Genomic DNA, 20,881 nt, shown 5'->3' with positions numbered 1-20,881 from the left:
CTTATCAGCTGATCCGATTGGCAGATAAGCCACTAAAAGCCGCTAATAGCGCTAAAAGCTGCTAATAGCGCTAATCCGTCAATGGCCTTGCTTCGCAAGACGAAAAAACCGCTAGACGAAGAGAATCACAGAACGGATTCTTTTCGTCTTGCGAGGCCCCACTGTACATTAACAGGAGACGCTTCCTCAAGATGGCCGTCCCAGCTCAGATTGACTAGGGCTAGTTTGTTTATTTGAAATAATAGAGTGAGAGAAGGGGCGGGCAGGGTGTGGTTGATTGCCTTTGGTTAACTGCAGTGAGATTTGTTTGCATGTTTGGAGTTCGGGGGAGGAAGAAGAAGATATTCCGCTTTATCACTACCCGAAGGAGTCTCAAAGCGGCTAACGTTCTCCTTTTCCCTCCTCCCCCACAACAAACACTCTGTGAGGTGAGTGGGGCTGAGAGACTTCAGAGAAGTGTGACTGGCCCAAGGTCACCCAGCAGCTGCATGTGGAGGAGCGGGGAAGCGAACCCGGTTCACCAGATTACGAGTCCACCGCTCTTAACCACTACACCACACTGGCTCTGGATGGATTGTTGGGTCAAGTAAAGCACATTGATTTGTATGCTGTTGGTGGATCCTTGTTGACTATGGCAAGTTTTTAAACGTTTGGGCCAAGACTTTTCAAAACGCAGCAGGCAAAATAGCTGCCTTAAACAATAGCAATTGGGCATTGGGAACGGCAAGCTTGGGAATGAATATACAGTGGTACCTCGGGTTACAGGCGCTTCAGGTTACAGACTCCGCTAACCCAGAAATAGTACCTCAGGTTAAGAACTTTGCTTCAGGATGAGAACAGAAATCGTGTGGCGAGGGCGGGAGGCCCCATTAGCTAAAGTGGTGCTTCAGGTTAAGAACAGTTTCAGGTTAAGAACGGACCTCCAGAATGAATTAAGTACTTAACCCGAGGTACCACTGTACAAGCACTCTCTGCTTGGCGAAATGGTCTCTATAAGTTGTGCAGAAACTGCCTGGATATTAAGATCTGCAGCCCAAGGCCTTCTGTAGCATCAGGTCAGGCTGGGAAAGGACATCTTGCTGTTGTGAACTTTGGTGTCTGGTCTTTGACCGTAATAAAGATAGATAGATTGATTGATTGATTGATTGATTGATTGATTGATTGTCCTGCCCCCTGTCTGAAGCACCGGAGAGACACTGCTAGTCAGTGTAGACGATACCAAGCAAGATGGACCAATGGGGCAATTGCCATGCCCCTCTTTAAATCAGCCCTTTATTCACTCAGAACCATGTGGACTAGAATCATACTATTATATTTGAGGGCAGAGCTGGAGCTGAGTGGTAGGGCATCTGCTTTGCATGCAGAAAGTCCCGGGTTCAATCCCCAACGGCATCTCCAGGTAGGGCTGGGAAGATCCCCTTCCTGAAACCCTGGAGAGCTGCTGCCAGTCAGTGTAGACAGTACTGAGCTAGGCGAACCAATGGTCTGACTCAGCAGTGCCACCATTCCTTTTGTGGAATGGATGCGGGGCGTGCAAGAAATGTTGCAGTATGTGGCCTGCTCCTTTCGGGGTGCCAGCCAGCCAGCTGTGACCTTCCCAAGGTACTCCATTCCCTCCTTGTTTTTGCCTGGCTCCTAAATACATGCAATGACGGTGCCAGGGAAGCCTTTCCAGGGACAGCGTTTTGCACACAGGGAGCCACTGCAGAAAAGGGAAGACGGGAGCCGAACTCCCAACCACATCTAGAAGGCCACAGGCTCCCCATCCCTGTCTTAAAGGTAAAGGGGCCCCTGACCATTAGGTCCAGTTGTGGCCGACTCTGGGGTTGTGGCACTCATCTCGCTTTATTGGCCAAGGGAGCCGGCATACAGCTTCCGGGTCATGTGGCCAGGATGACTAAGCCGCTTCTGGCGAACCAGAGCAGTGCACAGAAACACCGTTTACCTTCCCGCCGGAGCGGTACCTATTTATCTACTTGCACTGGTGTGCTTTCGAACTGCTAGGTTGGCAGGAGCAGGGACCGAGCAACGGGAGCTCACCCCGTCGCGGGGATTCGAACCGCCGACCTTCTGATCGGCAAGTCCTAGGCTCTGTGGTTTAACCCACAGCGCCACCTGCGTCCCTGTCTTACACCTGCGCAAATCCATTAATGCACCATTCCTGTTTGGCTGAGGACAGGTATGAGGAACCTGTGGACCTCCTGGTGTTGCCAAACCACAACTCCTACCATCCCTCCATAGCTCAGTTGGTGAGAGCATATCTATGACCCCCTGATCACTGGCCATGTTTGCTGGGGCAGATGGGAGTTGGAGCCCCAAAACATCTGTCCTTCTCAGGGTAGACCCGTTAGAAATCAATGACAAGCCTACTCTGAACAAAGACATTGAATTCTTATCTCATTATACATGACTGAGCCATTTCTCACCTTCTCACCCCTTGCCTTTTCCTGTAAGACCTATTACAGCCGTTAAGAGTCGTCAACAGGCTCATCTCAGCTATCTGCCAATCTCCCATTCCCACCACCCTTCTGAGTAATACCCCTCCCCACCTTCTCACTATATAGAAGGGTCTGGCAACTTCTGTTTCAGTGTATCTGAAGAAGTGTGCATGCACACGAAAGCTCATACCAAGAACTAACTTAGTTGGTCTTTAAGGTGCTACTGGAAGGAAATTTTTTATTAAGCCTACTCTGGTTGCAGTGGTTGGTGGGAGTTGTAGTCCAACAGCACCTGGAGTGCTGCACACATTCCGCACGCCTGAAATGCATGGATTTTTTTTTTAAAAAACATGGAGAATTAAAAATGGGATACCTGTGGGAAAGGCCTAGGAAAAGTCACTGCAACAGGATAGAGAACGGGCATCATGCACAAACCACACATTTAAAATGCATTCAACACCTGGCTTTCCCCCAGAGAATTCCAGGAGCTGTAGTTCGTTAAAAGGTGCTGGGAATTGTAGTTCTGTGGGGGGGGTGAACTATAATTCCCACAATGGTTTTTGTTGTTTTTTTGGTATACGTCATGTGCAATCCATGTGCGCTTGAAGTGCTTTGAATATATAGCATGGATATGACTAAAGATGCATTTTTGTTTTATTATTTCCTCCTTTCATAAAAATTTATATACTTGCTTGATCGTAAAATAAACCTCAAAGATTATCGGTTTTAAAAACAAGCTAAAAACAACTACAGTACAGTGTTTGAAACGTTCTTAAAAAAATTAAAACCAGCAATAAACTAAAAAGATTGAAACACGCACCAGTGTTCTACATATCTCGGTACAATGCTCTAAATCAGCCTTTCTCAACCTGTGGGTCCCCAGATGTTGGACTACAACTCCCATCACCCCTAGCTAGCAAGGCCAGAGCTCAGGGATGATGGGAGTTGTAGTCCAACAACATCTGGAGACCCACAGGTTGAGAACCGCCATGAGTCTAAACAAAAAATGTATTTAGCTGGCGCCCAAAACAGCAGAGTGAAGGCGCCTGACGAGGCAGGGAGATCCAAAATGTAAGTGCTGCAAGATTTGAAGTCTTCCAAGTGCAGATCATGTGGTACGTGGCACCTCTCTTAAGGAGCATGGCAAGAGCTCCCGTCCCCCCGCAAGAACCCCCACTTTTTAATCTCTTGGGTTCTGTATGCCATGCGACAGAAGGCACTCCACCCCCTCCCCACCGGCCAGGCCGACTCTCGCAAGGCCTGCCACATTTAGTACAGGAGACATTCAGAAATCACGGCAAACATTTTAATACTGTTCAAAGGGTTCCCGAACAAAATTAATAGTAATAACTAAGAGGCACATGTGGAATGTTGTGTGGGTCTTTTCTGTAGGGGGAGTTTCTGGGGGCACATTTCCAGGCTGCTGCGTAATGTGGGGGGGCCTGTGGGGGCAGAGGGTAAGGCAACCCCTCTTCCTCACGGGATGTTGGGCTGGGGCAACGAGAGCCCTTCTTACGAGCAAGAAGTTGCATTACAGGGCGAACACATTCTCCCAGGAATAGGCTGGTTATGGGGAAAGTGTTGGCATCCTGTAGTGCCCCCCCCAACTCAAAAAAGTCCAGGGGTTGGACATAGATGACCATTTGAGTCCCTTCTAACTTCTATGGTTCATGGCGGCCCCAGTGCATTCTGGCTCCACTGCAGCCAAGCCCCCATTCCCACCCCCAAAATGTAATTCCCTCCACTATCTTGGTAGCGGTTCCCCCATAGGGTTGCCAGGTCGGGGGCATCCCAGACCCTAATATTTCAGGGTCTAAGCCTGAGACCTAGGGGCAGGCCCTGGGGATTCTTCCTTTGCACTTCCACCACTGAGCCCTGGAGACGGAGGTTAATTGGGAGCAATATGCAATTATCTGCAGCTGGTTCCTGCCAAGCTGAAACTTGGAAGCTGCACACGTAGTTTTCTAGATTAAAAAATAGCTGCTTTTTTTTTTTTTTTAAAGGCACTATCGCCCATCTAAGGCTTTCTCTGCTGCCTGGAAGGGGCCCAGGCGACCCTGGAGAATTGGGGTCACCCCCGGAGGAGTTCTGGCAACCCTAGACCCACATCCCTCGGACGAGATCCCTTCCAAATGGTCAATATTCCCTATGGCCAAGGAATGTGGGGACGCAAAAGGGGGAAGAGAGGGAGGTCTCGGCCTGCGAGCCCCACCTGCCGTCAGCCCCCACTCCCGGGGTCCCGCCCGGAAGGGTTTCTGAGCTTCGTGGAAGAAAGCGGAGGCGTTTGGAGCGTAAATGGCGAAAGGGGTGCGTCCTACGACAAGGCAGAGGAGCAACGGGACAGTTGTCGCTACACCACCAAACATTTGCTGCTGCTTTTCTGTGATGCTTTCAGCTCCAAAGGGCCCTTCACGTGTTGAGCCTGGAGGAAAGGAGAGACGGACAATAGGGTTGGAAGTACTTCTACACAGAGCACGTCGTTGAACTGTGGAACTCGCTGCCACTGGAAGCGGGGACAGCCACCAGCTTGGATGGCAGTGGACAAATCCACAGGAGGAGGAAAAAGCTATCGGCAGCTGTTAGCCATAGTGGCTGCGCTCTGCCCTCCATGGTTTTTGGGAAGGAGGCGCGAGGCTCTGACAGGGTCATACTGTCCTGTTTGCTCCTTCTCAAAGCCTAGCATTTTCCCAGCTTTGGGAAGAAGGTAGGACCCTGCCAGACCCTCGTTCCTCTTTCCCAAAGTCTGGTGCCTCTCTTAGCTGGCTTTGGGAAGGTCGCACAAGCTGGGGCGTCAAATTTTGGCATCTATATATGGTTACTAGATTTTTTTCATTCAATCCGTGGACACTTTTTTTTTGAAGCTGAGTAGCAACAGGGAGTCAGTACAGTGGTACCTCGGGTTACATACGCTTCAGGTTACAGACTCTGCTAACCCAGAAATAGTGCTTCAGGTTAACAACTTTGCTTCAGGATGAGAACAGAAATCGTGCTCTGGCGGCGCGGTGGCAGCAGGAGGTCCCATTAGCTAAAGTGGTGCTTCGGGTTATGAACAGCTTCAGGTTAAGTACGGACCTCTGGAATTAAGTACTTAACCCGAGGTACCACTGTAGTGGGGATGGTGAGGCAAAAGACCCTGGGCCCAAGCACACATGCATATTGTATAAAGGTGCAAAGCCCTTCTATTGCACCCTGTGAAACATAAAATGCACAGAGTTTTTTAAAAACTGGGCAATGGAGCGCCCCCTGCCCGTGACTCCCAAGCTTTCCCCAATCTCCTTCCCCCTTTGTTTTGACAGATCGGGGGAGTCGCGGGCGGGCAGCTGTCGCCCAGGAGGGGCGCAAGGCGCGGGGTCTCTCTGCCAGGCAAGGTGCAAACCCCTTCTTTCGCACCTTGTGAAACATAAAATGCACAGAGTTTTTTAAAAAGTGGGCAACGGCCACCCGCCCGCAACTCCTGAGCCTCCCCCGATAAGTCAAAACAAAGGGGGAAGGGGGCAGGAGATCTGTACCGCCAGACGTCCCCGGTTCCCCTTCGGCAGTGGCAGCAGCAGCCTCAGCAGCCCGGAGCCAGCCTGGTAGCGCAGTTGGCTCTGGCTGGCTTCCGGAGCTGCTTGCTGCCGTGCCGCCCGCCATTTTGCCTCGCCAGAAGTTTCGGCAAGGAATAATGGCAGGTGCTACAGCAGCGAGCAGATCCTGGAGCCAGTCAGAGCCAACTGCGCTACCAGGCTGGGTCCGGGCTGCTGAGGCTGCCGCTCCCACGTTTCCCAGGGACAGATCTGCAAATCTGGGGACATTCTGGGGATGGAATTTGTCCGGGGGCAGATTTGCAAATCCGGGGACATCTAGTAACCCTAATCTATTACCCAAGTACAGTGGTGCCCCGCAAGACAAATGCCTCGCAAGACGGAAAACTCGCTAGACGAAAGGGTTTTCCGTTTTGGAGGTGCTTCGCAAAACGAATCTCCTATGGGCTTGCTTCGCAAGACGACAATGTCTTGCGAGTTCCTGCGGGGTTTTTTTCCTTCCCCCCCCCTTTTTCTAAGCCGCTAAGCCGCTTATCAGCTGATCCGATAAGCTGATAAGCCGCTAATAGCTGCTAATAGTGCTAATCCGTCAATGGGCTTGCTTCGCAAGACAACGATGAGAATCACAGAACGGATTCTTTTCGTCTTGCGAGGCACCACTGTACACCACTGGCTCTGATAGGCCCCAGCCACTCAGTGACTTCAGATTTCTCATCCACCTCTTCCCCTCCTTCCTCAGGCTAGCTGTCCAAACCCTGAACCATCACACCCCTGCTTAGGGAAGTCATCCCCCCCCCCAAAAAAAACCCCAGCCTCTTTCTCACAGACTCCTCACCGATTTTTTGCTTGATTTCAGAAGTATGTCCCGGGCCAACGTGCTGAAAGCCTGGAGCGGGGAAACAACAGAGATGAGTCTCCATCTGACCTCTGTCACATTCGTTTATTATTTTAACATGCAAAAAAAAAAAAAGGCCTTCACAACACCCCTGTGAGGTAGGCCTTCCTTTGCTCCCATTTAAAAAGCCCGTCACTCTTTGGGAGGAGGGCAGCCCTCCATTGACTATAACATCCTTCTGGACTGTCTAGAGGGGCTGGGAGCTGGGGGCACTGCTATACAGTGGTTCCGCTCCTTCCTCCTGGGCCGTGTTCAGAAAGTGGTGTTGGGGGGATGAGTGTTCAGACCCCTGGGCTCTCACTTGTGGGGTGCCTCAGGGTTGCGTCCTCTCCCCCATGCTTTTCAACATCTACATGCAGCCTCTGGGAGAGATCATTAGGGGGTTTGGGCTGGGTGTCAATCAATATGCGGATGATACCCAGCTCTACCTCTCTTTCAAATCGGAACCAGTGAAGGCGGTGAAGGTCCTGTGTGAGTGCCTGGAGGCAGTTGGAGGATGGATGGCGACTAGCAGATTGAGGTTGAATCCTGACAAGACAGAAGTACTGATTTTGGGGGACGGGGCAGGCAGGTATGGAGGACTCCCTGGTCCTGAATGAGGGAACTGTGCCCCTGAAGAACCAGGTGCCTTATGAATGAAGCACATATAGATGTTTGTGTTGTGTTTCTGAGAGTGTGGGGTGGCCCCCTAGCGCAGTCAACGGTCAAAGATTATGGGAGTTGAGATCCGCTAGAAAAAGCTGCAGGGATCTAGGTTCCTTCCCTTGTACCCTGGGTCCAATCACATCCCAGCCAATCAGGGATCCCGCACCAAATGCACTTACAGAGATAACAAAGCAGGGATGCAGAAAACGGGTGCCTTTAGATGTTAAGACTACAGCTCCCATCATCCCCAGCCAGCATGGCCCAATGGTCACGAATGATGGGAGCTGGAGTCCAACCACACCTAGAGGACCTCAAGGGTCCCCATTTCCTGCTACCGACTCTATAGACGCCACACACACTTCTTGGCCTTTTATGCTGAAGCTGCAGTGACGTAGCCCTGAAACGCAGCAGCAAAACGCTGAAATAAATGAGAGTTTCTCGCCACTCACCTCCTCTACGTTCAAGCTGGATTTCGCACTCGTCTCAAAAAACCTGATCCCGTGCTCCTTGGATAGCTGTTGGGAAAGAAGTGGGATACTTGGAATGAGGGGCGGGGAACCTGTCCTAACGCCAACTCTTTGGCAACCCTTGCTGCACCCACCCCACAACCCATCTCAGTCTTCTCCTCACCCCATAGAAGAGGGGTGGGCAGGCATTAGACTTGCTTGGCTGACTGACAGCAAGGAAAGGGTAGACATAAACCTTCCCTCTGTCACACACAGTTTGTTACAAAACCTGAAACAGCTGCTCAAGAGCAAGAACAGGAAGGAATCGGAGGAACTGATGAAAAGATTATCTTGGGTGAATAAATGTGACTTTTAATATTCCTTCCTGGATGGTCACATCATAACTTGGGCTTCCTGATACTTCTTTACATACATGCTTATATACGACCCTCTTAATGGTTGCTTTGGTTATTGTTTCATCTTTGAAAAACTTACACCCACCCAGATAGATAGATAGACAGACAGACAGACACACACACACACAGCGAGCAACGTGATGACAAACTTACTTTTTTATGTATGTAGGTGTGGGTGTGTAGATATACACCTACATACATAAAAATTTAAGGCTGTCATCACGCTGCAGTTTATGTGACCACCAAGAGATGGCAGCACCAGCGCAGGACGGCAGGCAGCCCAGGCAAACTGTTTAAGTGTTTCACAGAGCAAATCACTCTGTGAAGAGCTCCCCAACTGCACCATTAAATGCAAGTGGGGGAAGGTTTAACCGAGGGGATGAGGTGCTCCAGAAAACCGCTCAGCTCAGCACTCGAACCTTCAAGCGCCCGACCCCATGCGCCATTTCCTCCCCACTCACACCCCGTCCTCTCTGCCCCGCCTGAGTTTTTCACTCTGGCAGCATCAGGTACCTTCTCTGCTCGGTCCCGGGGCACTTTGCGTTTGCCTTCCATGTCGCACTTGTTCCCCAGCAGGAGGCGCTCTACGCCGGCCGAAGCGTTCTGCGGAAGAAAGTGGGAGGGCAGAGAGATCCAGACATCGACCAGGCAGGTTTCAGGTTTTCCCACCCTGATCCTCCACCCATACCATCAGAAAGACCTTGCGGGATCAGACCAGTGGCCCATCTAGTCCAGAATCCTGTTCTCCCAGTGGCCAACGGGGATGCCCCAATGGGAAGTCCACCAGCAGGATCCGGGCGCAATACCTACTCTCTGTTAGGATTATGTGGTTCCATTCCACCTTAAAACAGATGTGTATGTCACATGTCTGTTTACTTCCAGCACAGCCTGCTGGGAACTTCCGTTGTGCATAGCTTTCGCTTATGCTTTTGCTTGGACACGAAGGGAAGCAGATATGTTATTCCTTTGTCCTGATGCTGAATAAAATGCTTGCAAATATGCTTACATATGCCGCCCTTCCGTTGCAAAGAGTTCTTATCTCTGCTGGCTTGCGTACTCAGTCTCTAAAGGTTTCTGAGGCTTGAGTCGCAGTTTTGATGCTGTTCTGAGAACCGGAGTTCGCCCGGCTGCCGGCCGGTGGGCTGGAGCCTGCTGGGGGCCTGCCAATTGCCCCCGTCTCCCAGGACCATCCCAACACTCTCCCCCTCCTTGCAATTCCCAGCAACCTCATTGCCTGCAGCCATGGAGGGAGAACAGAGTCATCGTGCCCACAGTGCCATCGCCCTCCTGCCTTCCCCCCCGTCTACCGCAAGGCGATGTTGGATCCATACCAGGGAAGGGCGGTAGGCAAGAGGGCGGACGAGAAAACAGGGTGGGCGCATGCCAGCCACAGATCCTATCCATCCCAAACCCACCCCACACTTTTCCTCATGCCGACTCACTTCCTTAATGCTCTTCATCCAGTTTTGGATGTTCTCAAAAGATTTCTCATCTGTGATGTCGTACACAAGGATAATCCCCTGGGAAGGAACCGGGTGTTAATACTGGCTTGCGTTTTTACAGAACGAACGGCAACGCAGCAAACAAACAAATTAAAAAATCTACCCATCTGACATCAGCGTCAGGTTGCAGAAACCTGCTAGCATTTGATTAACGTTGGAGTGAGATTGAGTTGAGAAATAAGACTAAGAGCACATATTAATATAGGAATGTACAGTGGTGCCTCGCAAGACGAAAAGAATCCGTTCTGTGATTCTCTTCGACTAGCGGTTTTTTCGTCTTGCGAAGCAAGCCCATTGGCGGATTAGCGCTATTAGCGGCTTTTAGCGGCTTATCAGCTTATCGGATCAGCTGATAAGCAGCTTAGCGGCTTAGAAAAAAGGGGGGAAGGAAAAAAACCCGCAGGAACTCGCAAGACATTGTCGTCTTGCGAAGCAAGCCCATAGGAGATTCGTTTTGCGAAGCACCTCCAAAACGGAAAACTCTTTCGTCTAGCGAGTTTTCCGTCTTGCGAGGCATTCGTCTTGCGGGGCACCACTGTATTAGATAATATGTAAAGAACTATACAGTAATAAGAGTGCATTCATTTGTAAAAAAGGAATATACAATGGGAAAGAGGAGGAAGTCTAGTGTGTTGGTATGTATATGATTTTTTTGGGATTGTTTTCGTTTTTTCTCTTTGTTCTTTTTTGGTTTGTTTCGTTTTCTTTCTAGGTATATAAAATTTGTATATAATTTTTGCATACATGTTGGAAATTATAGTAAGTCCTGTAATGTAAAATGACAACGTTTACCGATGTAATATAAGGATGTTAACAAATAAATAAAATGCAAATTCAAAAAAATAAAGAAACCTGCTGTTTGTATATTTATCCAATTAAAACACACCCACACATATTTACTGGCCATAAGCTTCTCCCCAATGGCAAAATCCTTCCTTGGTGGCCTTGTTGCATCTTGGCCTTTTTGACCGTATGTTAGGGGGCCCTCCCTAGGCTTCGAAGATCCCACTGCTGACACCAATCACGTAATGGCATTCCAGCCTAGCCAAGAAGCTAGGGGATGCTGGGTGTTGGGATTCCATACCATGGCTCCCCGGTAATAGGCTGTGGTGATGGTCTTGAACCGCTCCTGGCCGGCCGTGTCCCTACAAGAGAAAGAAGTCCAAAATCGCAAGAGGCAGAGACCATTATCTGAAACCTCCTCCCACCGGCACCCGACCCGTTCCGAAGCCTCGTATGCAGGAAGAGCCTTGCTGCGGAATCAAACTCAAAGGCTCCTCGAGTCCAGCATTGTCCGTCGCAGTGACATATCAGGTGCCTCTGGGAAGCACAGGAGCAAATCTTCCCTACTTTTCATCCCCTCCCCGCCAGAGCAATTCATATTCAGAGGTAGACTGCCTCTGAACCAGGAGGTTCCATTTAACTCGTCTAGCTGATAGACTTCTCCTCCTCCATGAATTTGTCTTGATCCCTTTTCAATGCCCTCTAAAGGCTGCCTTAATTGCATTTTGAAGCAAATTAAGTAATACATGTGGGATGCGGGTGGCGCTGTGGGTTAAACCACAGAGCCTAGGACTTGCCGATCACAAGGTCGGCGGTTCGAATCCCCGCGATGGGGTGAGCTCCCGTTGCTCAGTCCCTGCTCCTGCCAACCTAGCAGTTCGAAAGCACGTCAAAGTGCAAGTAGATAAATAGGTACCGCTCCGGCGGGAAGGTAAACAGCGTTTCCGTGCGCTGCTCTGGTTTGCCAGAAGCGGCTTAGTCATGATGGCCACATGACCCGGAAGCTGTACGCCGGCTCCCTCGGCCAATAAAGCGAGATGAGCGCCGCAACCCCAGAGTCAGTGACAACTGGACCAAATGGTCAGGGGTCCATATAATACATATAAATCTTTATCTAAAGAGGAAGCCCCCTAACATTAGCAAACTCTGTCACAGATTTTGAAGGCGTTGCGATGCTCGGACCCCTTTTCCCCAGTAAATCCTCCACTCTCGGGTCCCCAAGATGTGGTTGGACTACAATTCCCATCATCCCTCATCAGCAGGCTAAGCTGGTTGAGGATGATGGGAATCATAGTTTAATCACATCTGGGCACCCAAGAGTGGAGGGACGCTGGTTTTAAACTGTTGCTCCCCTCCGATCTTGGACACAGGCTGGATTTTGAGCTGTGTTTCCAGTTAAACTGGGAGCACCTGAGCTTGAGTGGAGCATCACTCCCAAAGGGGATGACGAGCCACCTATCAAACCCACATCACAGGCACCACAATATAATATGAAATAAATTCATTATGCATTGGGGGTAGCAAGGGGATCTCCTGACTGAATCTGCAGGTAATCAATTTCATTTGGATGAAATGAACATTTTGAGACAAATATTTTTTTAAAATACAGTGGTACCTTGGTTTATGAACTTAATCCGTTCCGGAAGTCCGTTCTTAAACCAAGGTGTTCTTAAACCAAGGTGTGCTTTCCCATAGCAGCGGGGGAACCCAATTTACAAATGGAACTCACTCAACAGGAAGCGAAACATGTTCTGCTTCCAAGGCAAAGTTCACAAACCAAAATACCTACTTCCGGGTTTGCAGCGTTCTTAATCCAAGTTGTTGATAAACTAAGCTGTTCTTAAACCAAGGTACCACTGTACTTTCTACTTTTCCAACACCACACATTGCATTATAAAGCTCTATCCCAGGGGCCAGCAAACGTTTTCAGCAGGGGGCTGGTCCACTGTCCCTCAGACCTTGTGGGGGCCAGACTATATTGGGGGGGGGGATGAACGAATTCCTATGCCCCACAAATAACCCAGAGATGCATTTTAAAGAAAAGCACATATTCTACTCATGTAAAAACATGCTGATTCCCGGACTGCCTGCGGGCCGGATTTGGAAGGTGACTGGGCCAGATACTGCCCCCGGGCCTTAGTTTGCCTACCCATGCTCTGTCCTGTCCTCATTTTAGCTTTTTTCTTCTTCCTTTCTCAACCCAAAGGGTGCTTTTTCAGACCTCCTTTCTTCAAATGCCTCCGTCTGAAACTCGACTTTCCCCCCGAAGCCCAAACTCCCCAGTCCTTTTATCTCCCGACTGAAATAAACCAAAAGCACAGAGTTCCCTGCCTCTGCTCATTTGGAGACTCCTGCCTGTCTCCTGCTCTGCTGTCAAAATGTAGATTTGCAAGCGCCTTGGGGGCAGAGACTCATGAAAGGTTTGCGCAAGCACATACCAAACCTGCAGCTTGATCCTCTTTCCTTCAATGTCCACTGTCCGGATTTTGAAGTCGATCCCTAGAGAGGGGGAAGATGGCGTCAAGCTACTCACGCACACATATATGGGCTCACACTCTAACAGAATCATAGAATTGGAAGGGACTCCGAAAGTCATCTAGTCCAACCCTCTGAAATGCCGGAATCTCAGCTAAAGAATCCAGGACAGGTGGCCAGCCATCTCTTAGGAACACAGGACGCAGCCCAGCCCTACCTGGAGAGACCTCTCCCTGAAACCTTGCAGAGCTGCTGCCAGTCAGTGCGGACAGTAGTGTACTAGATAGTATAAACACTGACAACTGGGAAACACTGGCCTGTGAGTGCTCCAGTTGGAGAACAGCCTTTACCAAAGGTGTCATGGGCTTTGAAGACACTTGAACTCAGGACGCAAGGGAGAAACGTGCTAAGAGGAAGGCACGTTTGGCAAATCCACACCGTGATCAACTCCTGCCCAGGAACCAATGTCCCCACCGTGGAAGGACGTGGGGATCCAGAATTGGCCTCCATAGTCACTTACGAACTCATTGTTAAAACCGTGTTTATGGAAGACAATCTTACTCAGCTACGAGTGATGGCCAAAGAAGAAGAAGAAAGAAGACTAAAGACTACTTCCCAAGTTCCAGTTTATTCAGTTCCATGAGGACTGGAATCTTAAAACTATTTTTAAGAGAAGCCCATACCTCGTCAATCGAGCGCCCTGTCGCATGGATTCTGCCAAAGATCTGCACACCCAAGGAACACCCATCTCATAATAAGCACCCCGGGAACTGGAGTTCCCACCTCAAGGAGCTACGATCCCCAGCGCCCTCCGCAAACTACAGTTCCCAAGAGACTTTGAAGGAAGTCATTTGCTTTCAAGTGGTGGGTGGGTAGTGGAAGGAGCCTGGGTGAGAAGCAGGGAGGTGAAGATCTCTTAGGGTGGGAGACAGGCAGAGGAAAGGGAAGCTCCCGGGTGAGGGCTGGGAAGGTCTGCCATTTTCTGTGGTGGCCAAGATTATGCCTGACGTTTGGACAGAGAGAAAGGTTTTGTATGTGTGCCCTTGGGTGGGCTGTGCTTTTAGATACAATGCTGCTCATTTTATCCCTCTGTATGTTTTATGCTGTTGTTATTATGCAGAATAATAATAATAATAATAATAATAATAATAATAATAATAATAATAATAATAATAATAATAATAATTTATTTCTCTTAAAAAAAACCATCTGACTGGGTTGCCCCAGCCACTCTGAGTGGCTTTCTGCATATATAAAAACATAGTGAAACATTAAGCCTTAAAAAGCTTCCCTAAACACGGCTGCCTTCAGATGTCTTCTAAACGTCGGATAGTTGTTTATTTCCTTGTCATCTGCTGGGAGGTCATTCCACAGGGAAGGTGCCACTACCGAGAAGGCCCTCTGCCTGGTTCCCTGTAACTTGGCTTCTCACAGTGAGGGAACAGCCAGACGGCCCTCGGAGCTGGACCTCAGTGTCCGGGCTGAATGTCGGGTGTGGAGACGCTCCAGGTATACTTGTACTTCTAATATGTACTTTATTATGTGTTTCTTCTACAGGACTAGTTCAAACTGTTACTATTAGTACATGAGGCCCTTAACCGCTTTATCTTCTTAGTTTACCAGCAAGATCACCTTGCCCCATGCATGCCCCATTAACCGCTTCAATCAACGGAACTGGCACCATTACAGGTACAGTGGTGCCTCGCAAGACGAAAAGAATCCGTTCTGTGATTCTCTTTGTCTAGCGGTTTTTTTGTCTTGCGAAGCAAGCCCATTGACGGATTAGCGGATTAGCGCTATTAGCGGCTTTTAGAGGCTTTTAGCGGCTTATCTGCTGATCGGATCAGCTGATAAGCGGCTTAGCGGCTTAGGAAAAGGGGGGGGACCAGCAGGAACTCGCAAGACATTGTCGTCTTGCGAAGCAAGCCCATAGGGAAATTCGTCTTGCGAAGCACCTCCAAAACGGAAAACTCTTTCGTCTAGCGAGTTTTCCGTCTTGCGAGGCATTCGTCTTGCGGGGCACCACTGTACCTGTAATAATACCTCTTCCGCATTTGTCAGAACTCAAAATCTTTTCGCATGGAAGCACATGCACTTTGGAACTCCCTGCCCATTGATATCAGGCAGGTGCCTTCGCCACACGCTTTTCAGCACCTGCCAAAAACGTCTTTGTTTAGGCAAGCCCATCCAAACACCTCAAACAATTTTTAAAATCTAGTTTTAAGCTTTCAGTTATTTCTTGGAATGTTTTAAAACAGTTGCTCTTAACCTTTTCACCGATGATTTTGCAGTTTTATTCTGTAAACCGCTTTGAGTTTCGTTTGGGTTTGTATCATCAGATGATGTACAAATTTTATGGAATAAATAAAATATAACTGTATTTATATATTTCTGTTTTGATTTTTAACCTGCCTCGATACCCTTTCTGTAAACCTCTTTGCATTTTGTTTAGGGATTTTAAATAATTAGACGGCGTATAAATTTTAAGGAATAAATAAAATATAACTGTGTTTGATTTTTAACCTGCCTCGATACCATGTTATGCATTCTGCATTGCAAATTGACCAACTGTCTTTTGATGAAGGGCGGCCTATAAATTTCATAAATAATGACAAATGTGCATCGAATGCAATTTAAATGCATAGTGAAGCTCTGCTGCTAGTGGGGGGTGGGGTGCCCATTCCTCCTGGCAGTGTAATGCAGGGGTCAGCAAACTTTTTCAGCAGGGGGCCGGTCCACTGTCCCTCAGACCTTGTTGGGGGCCGGACTATATTTTGGAAAAAAACCCAAAACAAATTCCTATGCCCTACAAATCACCCAGAGATGCATTTTAAATAAAAGCACACATTGTATTCATGTAAAAACACCAGGCAGGCCCCACAAATAACCCAGAGATGCATTTTAAATAAAAGGACACATTCTACTCTTGTATAAACATGCCAATATCCAGACCGTCCGGATTTAGAAGGCGATTGGGCTGGATCCGGCCTCCGGGCCTTAGTTTGCCTACCCATGGGTCAGGGTGTCAAACTCCGATCTGGGAGAGACCAGGGTTCCAATCTAAAGTTACCAGACGCCCCCGTTTCCAGGGGACAGTCCCCGGATTTACAAGTCGGTCCCCATCTATTTAGTAGGAAATTGAAAAGTGTCCCCGGATTCATTGGGGAAAAAATCTGGTAACCTTATTCCAATCCCCACTCAGCCCAAATCTCACTTGGCCTCTCCTACCTCTCAGGGATGTTGTGGGGTTTAAATGTGGAGGGAGAGAATCGTGCCCTTGCGTCAAAAGGTGGGATATCGATGCGTTTGATGGATAAACAAACTAATGTCTTGGGGGATTCGGACTGGGAGAAGGAGGATGCGAAGATCGAGGTGCAAGGGGGTGACAGATCCCCTCCCTTTCCCCAGATCTCCCCCTCACCGCCCACCCCATTCCCCTGGAACCCCCCTCACCGCCCCCCAACCCCTCTCACCGATGGTGCTGATATAGGTCCCGCTGAAGTTGTCTTCTGCAAAGCGGATGATCAGGCACGTCTTCCCCACTCCACTGTCTCCGATCAGGAGCAGCTTGAAGAGGTGATCGTAAGATTTGGCCATGGCCCCCGGAGAGTTGCAAACTTGGGTTTTCTCCCCTCTTTCCTGGGAAGAAAGAAAAGAAAGAAAGAGAAGGGGGAAAGAGAAAGAAAGAAAAATCAGAAAAGTTTAAAGGGGGGGAAGGGATGAGAAGTTGCGAGGTGGAACCCAAACTCCTCCTCTCGCCCAGCAACCTTTTTTTTCCTCCTCTTCCTCCTTCTTCCCAGCCAGCGGGAGGCTCAGACCACTCCCCCATTCCTCCTCGCTGGAAGGCCAGAGAGAAAAGCCGCTTGCCCCCCCCTCTCCCGCGGGCAGGGAGGGGTTAAGCCAGCAGGGCTGAAAATTCTGAGCTGACTCAGACCCGGGAGGAGCGGATTTCTTCAATGGGCTCTTCTTCCCCCGCCCCCGCGCGCTCCGGGCGGCATGAATGAACTTGGCGCTGCTGCTCATTCATGCCCCCAAAGGGAGACCTGACGCCTGGGGGAGTGCGGTGCAGTGGTTAGAGTTCCGGGACCAGGGAGAGGGCAGGGTTTGTAATGTCCTGCTCAGGCCACCGTGGAGCTTGCTGGTGTGTTCTTGAGCCAGTCGCCCGTCTCTCTTACCTTGCAGCGTTGCTGTAAGGGGGATGGGAGAGAGCCAGGCATCCCACCTTTTTTCAACACTAAAAAGTGGGGTAGAAACGGGATACAGAACTAAATAAGAGCCATTCGCAAGGCGCTTGACTGCTGAGAGTGTCCTTGAGCATGTGCAAAGTACCAAAGGGAATTCTCAGTAGTGGCACCCGCCCTGTGGAACGCCCTCCCACCAGATGTCAAAGAGAACAACAACTACCAGACTTTTAGAAGACATCTGAAGGCAGCCCTGTTTAGGGAAGCTTTTAATGTTTGATGCATTACTGTATTTTAATATTCTGTTGGAAGCCGCCCAGAGTGGCTGGGGAAGCCCAGCCACATGGGCAGGGTAAGGTAAAGGTAAAGGGACCCCTGGCCATTAGGTCCAGTCGTGACCGACTCTTGGGTTGCGGCGCTCTTCTCGCTTTATTGGCCGAGGGAGCCGGCGTACAGCTTCTGGGTCATGTGGCCAGCATGACTAAGCCGCTTCTGGCGAACCAGAGCAGCGCACAGAAACGCCATTTACATTCCTGCCGGAGTGGTACCTATTTCTCTACTTGCACTTTGACGTGCTTTCGAACTGCTTGGTTGGCAGGAGCAGGGACCGAGCAACGGGAGCTCACCCCGTCGCGGGGATTCGAGCTGCCAACCTTCTGATCAGCAAGTCCTAGGGGTCAGCAACCCGCGGCTCCGGAGCCGCATGTGGCTCTTTTACACCTTTGCCACGGCTCCAGGGCGGATACTAGCAAGGGGACGAGACGCATTGTGCGCCCCGATACTCCCCACTGTGGCGGGCGCTGTACTGGCTGTGACGTTGCATGGGGGCGGTGCGTGCGTTAGTCACGCACCGTCCCGACGTCACCTTCCCGCCCGCCCGCCCACTACATTGTAAGAGGCATGTACGCTGGTCACTCCATTGAAAGGGGGCATGTACGCTGGTCACTGTTTTGAAGGGGAGTGAAGAACACACACACACAAAAAGGTAACTTGTAAATTTAACGTTTATTTCTATGAAGAGGAGTAATTCTGAGGGGTCAAACAAAGAAATAATAAAAACATGACAAAAAAGTTATTTTTATAATGACGAGTTTTGCGGCTCCCAGGTGTTTTTTTCTTCGGAAACGGGTCTAAGTGGCTCTTTTTGTCTTAAAGGTTGCAGACCCCTGGAGGCTCTGTGGTTTAACCCACAATGCCACCCGCAATAAATAATAAATTGTTTAAGCTGGCGTGTTAAGCTGGCGTATGCCCCATACTTTAAAGTACCGTACATGCTTGTACTCCAAGGAATCCTAGGAACTGAAGTTTGCTTCTCACGGAACTACAGTTCCCAGCACCTTTAACAAACTACAGTTCCCAAAGAGGTTCACAACATTAACCTACTATATAAAGAAACAACAACCCAAAGGTTTCCATCTTTTATTATCTGTAATGGACAGAGAGTTGCTGGAGAAACAGGCAGAGGTTCAACACGTGAAACGCTCCCCTCCATTTCTTCTTTATGCCAGGAAAAGCCTCCATTTCTTTTCTTGTTTTCTAGCGGAGGAAAGGCGCAGGATTTTGGTCTGCTAAGCACACCAGGAAAAGAGGGTGTGATCCTGCATCTCGATTTAAGGAAACAATGGCCTGTCTGTATCCGTTACTCCCATCCACTGACTTCAATCGCACCATGTAGAGTTAACAGCAGGGGATTCCGGCAAACGGTCAATTGGCTTAGATATTTTTAGACTGTATAAAACTCCTGAGGTTGATCAGGGAGTTGTAGAAGAAATCAGAATAATGAAGCATAAATAAACTTTTAGTTGCCATATTTCAAGAAAGTGAAAATCCAGACACAAAAGTCGTTGAACGATTTTTGAAGGGAAATCACCAAAAACGATACTCCGGCACTGCTTCTGAAATATACTCAGAGTCGCAAAGTGATTTCATGCTCTTTATTCAGCTCATAGTGGTGAGGAGGAATGAATAAAAGTCCCCTCAAAGTATCTGCTTTATATATTCTGGAATTCTACTGTAAGCCAATCAGGTTGTGGATTCACTTATATCTGGAGCATGATTGGGTGGTTCCTGCCAGCCAATCATACTGCTGCATTGTTCTTGGACCAATCAGACTGCTGCATTCTGAATCCTATTGTTCTAGGACCAATCAGACTGCTGCATTCTGAATCCTATTGTTCTAGGACCAATCAGACTGCTGTAATTTGGATCCTATTGTTCTATGACCAATCAGACTGCTGCAGTTTGGATCCTATTCAACTCAGTACATAACAGCTTCCTACTGCAGTATTCTGGCTACGTCCAGTAAATGCCAGACGGACTTCAACTGGTAGATTGGGAGCCCTCAGTGGGTGAGAGCCTGGTCCAAGGAGAGTGGAAATAGAAGCACTACCACCATGAAAAAACATGGTAAAAAGTTGATAAATGGCTCCCCAAATGCATATTTGGATCCTGGCTTGTAAGACATACAGTGGTACCTTGGGTTACATACGCTTCAGGTTACAGACTCCAGTAACCCAGAAATAGTACCTCGGGTTAAGAATTTTTGCATCAGGATGAGAACAGAAATCGTGCTCTGGCGGTGCGGCAGCAGCAGGAGGCCCCATTAGCTAAAGTGGTGCTTCAGGTTAAGAACAGTTTCAGGTTAAGAACGGACCTCCAGAACGAATTAAGTACTTAACCCGAGGTACCACTGTACTTGGATCACAGAATGAGAGAACGTGGAATGTCAGAAACTGGAATTGATTATACATATTGTGAAGGTCTGTAGGATCGATTTAGTAATACTGTATGGTGTTTTATTTTGTTGCACTGCAAAGCATAGCACTGAGAATAAGAAGACGAAGACGAAGACGAAGAAGAAATAAGAAGAAGAAGAAGAAGAAGGAGGAGGAGGAGGAGGAGGAATGTATACCCAACCCATCTAGCTGGGTTTCCCCAGCCACTCTGGGCAGCTCCCATCATCATCATCATGTGTTAAAACATCAAACATTAAAAAGTTCCCTAAACAGGGCTGCCTTCAGATGTCTTCTAAAAGTCAGACGGTTGTTTATTTCCTTGACATCTGGTGGGCACCACTACCAAGAAGGCCCTCTGCCTGGTTCCCTGTAACCTCACTTCTCGCAGTGCGGGAACCGCCAGAAGGCCCTCAGCACCGGACCTCAGTGTCAGGGCTGGACCGTAGGGGTGGAGACGCTCCTTCAGGTATACTGGACCGAGGCTGTTTAGGGCTTTCAAGGTCAGCACCTACACTGTTAGATGTGATTTTGGTGTTTTCCTTTTTAATTTTTTTTTATTAAGACTGTAAACTCCTTGAGGGCAGGGATCTATTTTTTCCCATATGATTCTTCAGGGTGCCATTAACAATGCTGATTGTGCTGTATCACGATACCATTCTAGATGCCTGCTGAAATCATTATTGTTTCAGCAACTCTCTCCAGAAACACATCATTTAGTTGTTTGTTCTAAATGTGTTTAATTCTTTTAAATTGTTTTTAGTGATGCTTTTATGCATACTTGTTTTTAATTGGTCTGTGTATTTCATGTTTTATATAGAATTTAATCTGTTTACTGCTCAGG

At 48.8% G+C, this 20,881-nt stretch overlaps 1 protein-coding gene across 1 annotated transcript; it reads right to left on the bottom strand.

The window, feature by feature from the left end:
• Positions 1–3,730: 3,730 nt before the first annotated feature.
• On the bottom strand, positions 3,731–17,053 carry RAB13 (RAB13, member RAS oncogene family). Its single transcript, XM_081173885.1, has 9 exons — positions 16,892–17,053; positions 16,598–16,763; positions 13,088–13,148; positions 10,951–11,011; positions 9,807–9,884; positions 8,878–8,967; positions 7,952–8,017; positions 6,798–6,848; positions 3,731–4,860 (listed from the first exon to the last, which is right to left on the bottom strand). The coding sequence occupies exons 2-9, from the start codon at positions 16,719–16,721 to the stop codon at positions 4,789–4,791; spliced, it is 603 nt and encodes a 200-aa protein (XP_081030011.1). The 5' UTR covers positions 16,722–16,763; positions 16,892–17,053; the 3' UTR covers positions 3,731–4,788.
• Between the last annotated feature and the right edge of the window lie 3,828 nt (positions 17,054–20,881).

Source organism: Podarcis bocagei (genome assembly GCF_964188305.1).
Source record: "Podarcis bocagei genome assembly, chromosome: 16".
In the NCBI taxonomy this organism is placed as follows: Eukaryota; Metazoa; Chordata; class Lepidosauria; order Squamata; family Lacertidae; genus Podarcis; species Podarcis bocagei.
The sequence above is the reverse complement of the archived record's forward strand: the minus strand, read 5'-3'. Positions and strand labels throughout refer to the sequence as shown.

Excerpts from the sequence above, each read along its gene's own strand:
- RAB13 (XM_081173885.1), bottom strand. The coding sequence starts at position 16,721 with ATGGCCAAATCTTACGATCACCTCTTCAAGCTGCTCCTGATCGGAGAC. Across the intron at positions 8,018-8,877 it reads CCCGGGACCGAGCAGAGAAG|CTATCCAAGGAGCACGGGAT; the intron begins GTACCTGATGCT and ends CTTTCCCAACAG. Across the intron at positions 4,861-6,797 it reads TGAAATCAAGCAAAAAATCG|GCTCAACACGTGAAGGGCCC; the intron begins GTGAGGAGTCTG and ends CCTTTCCTCCAG.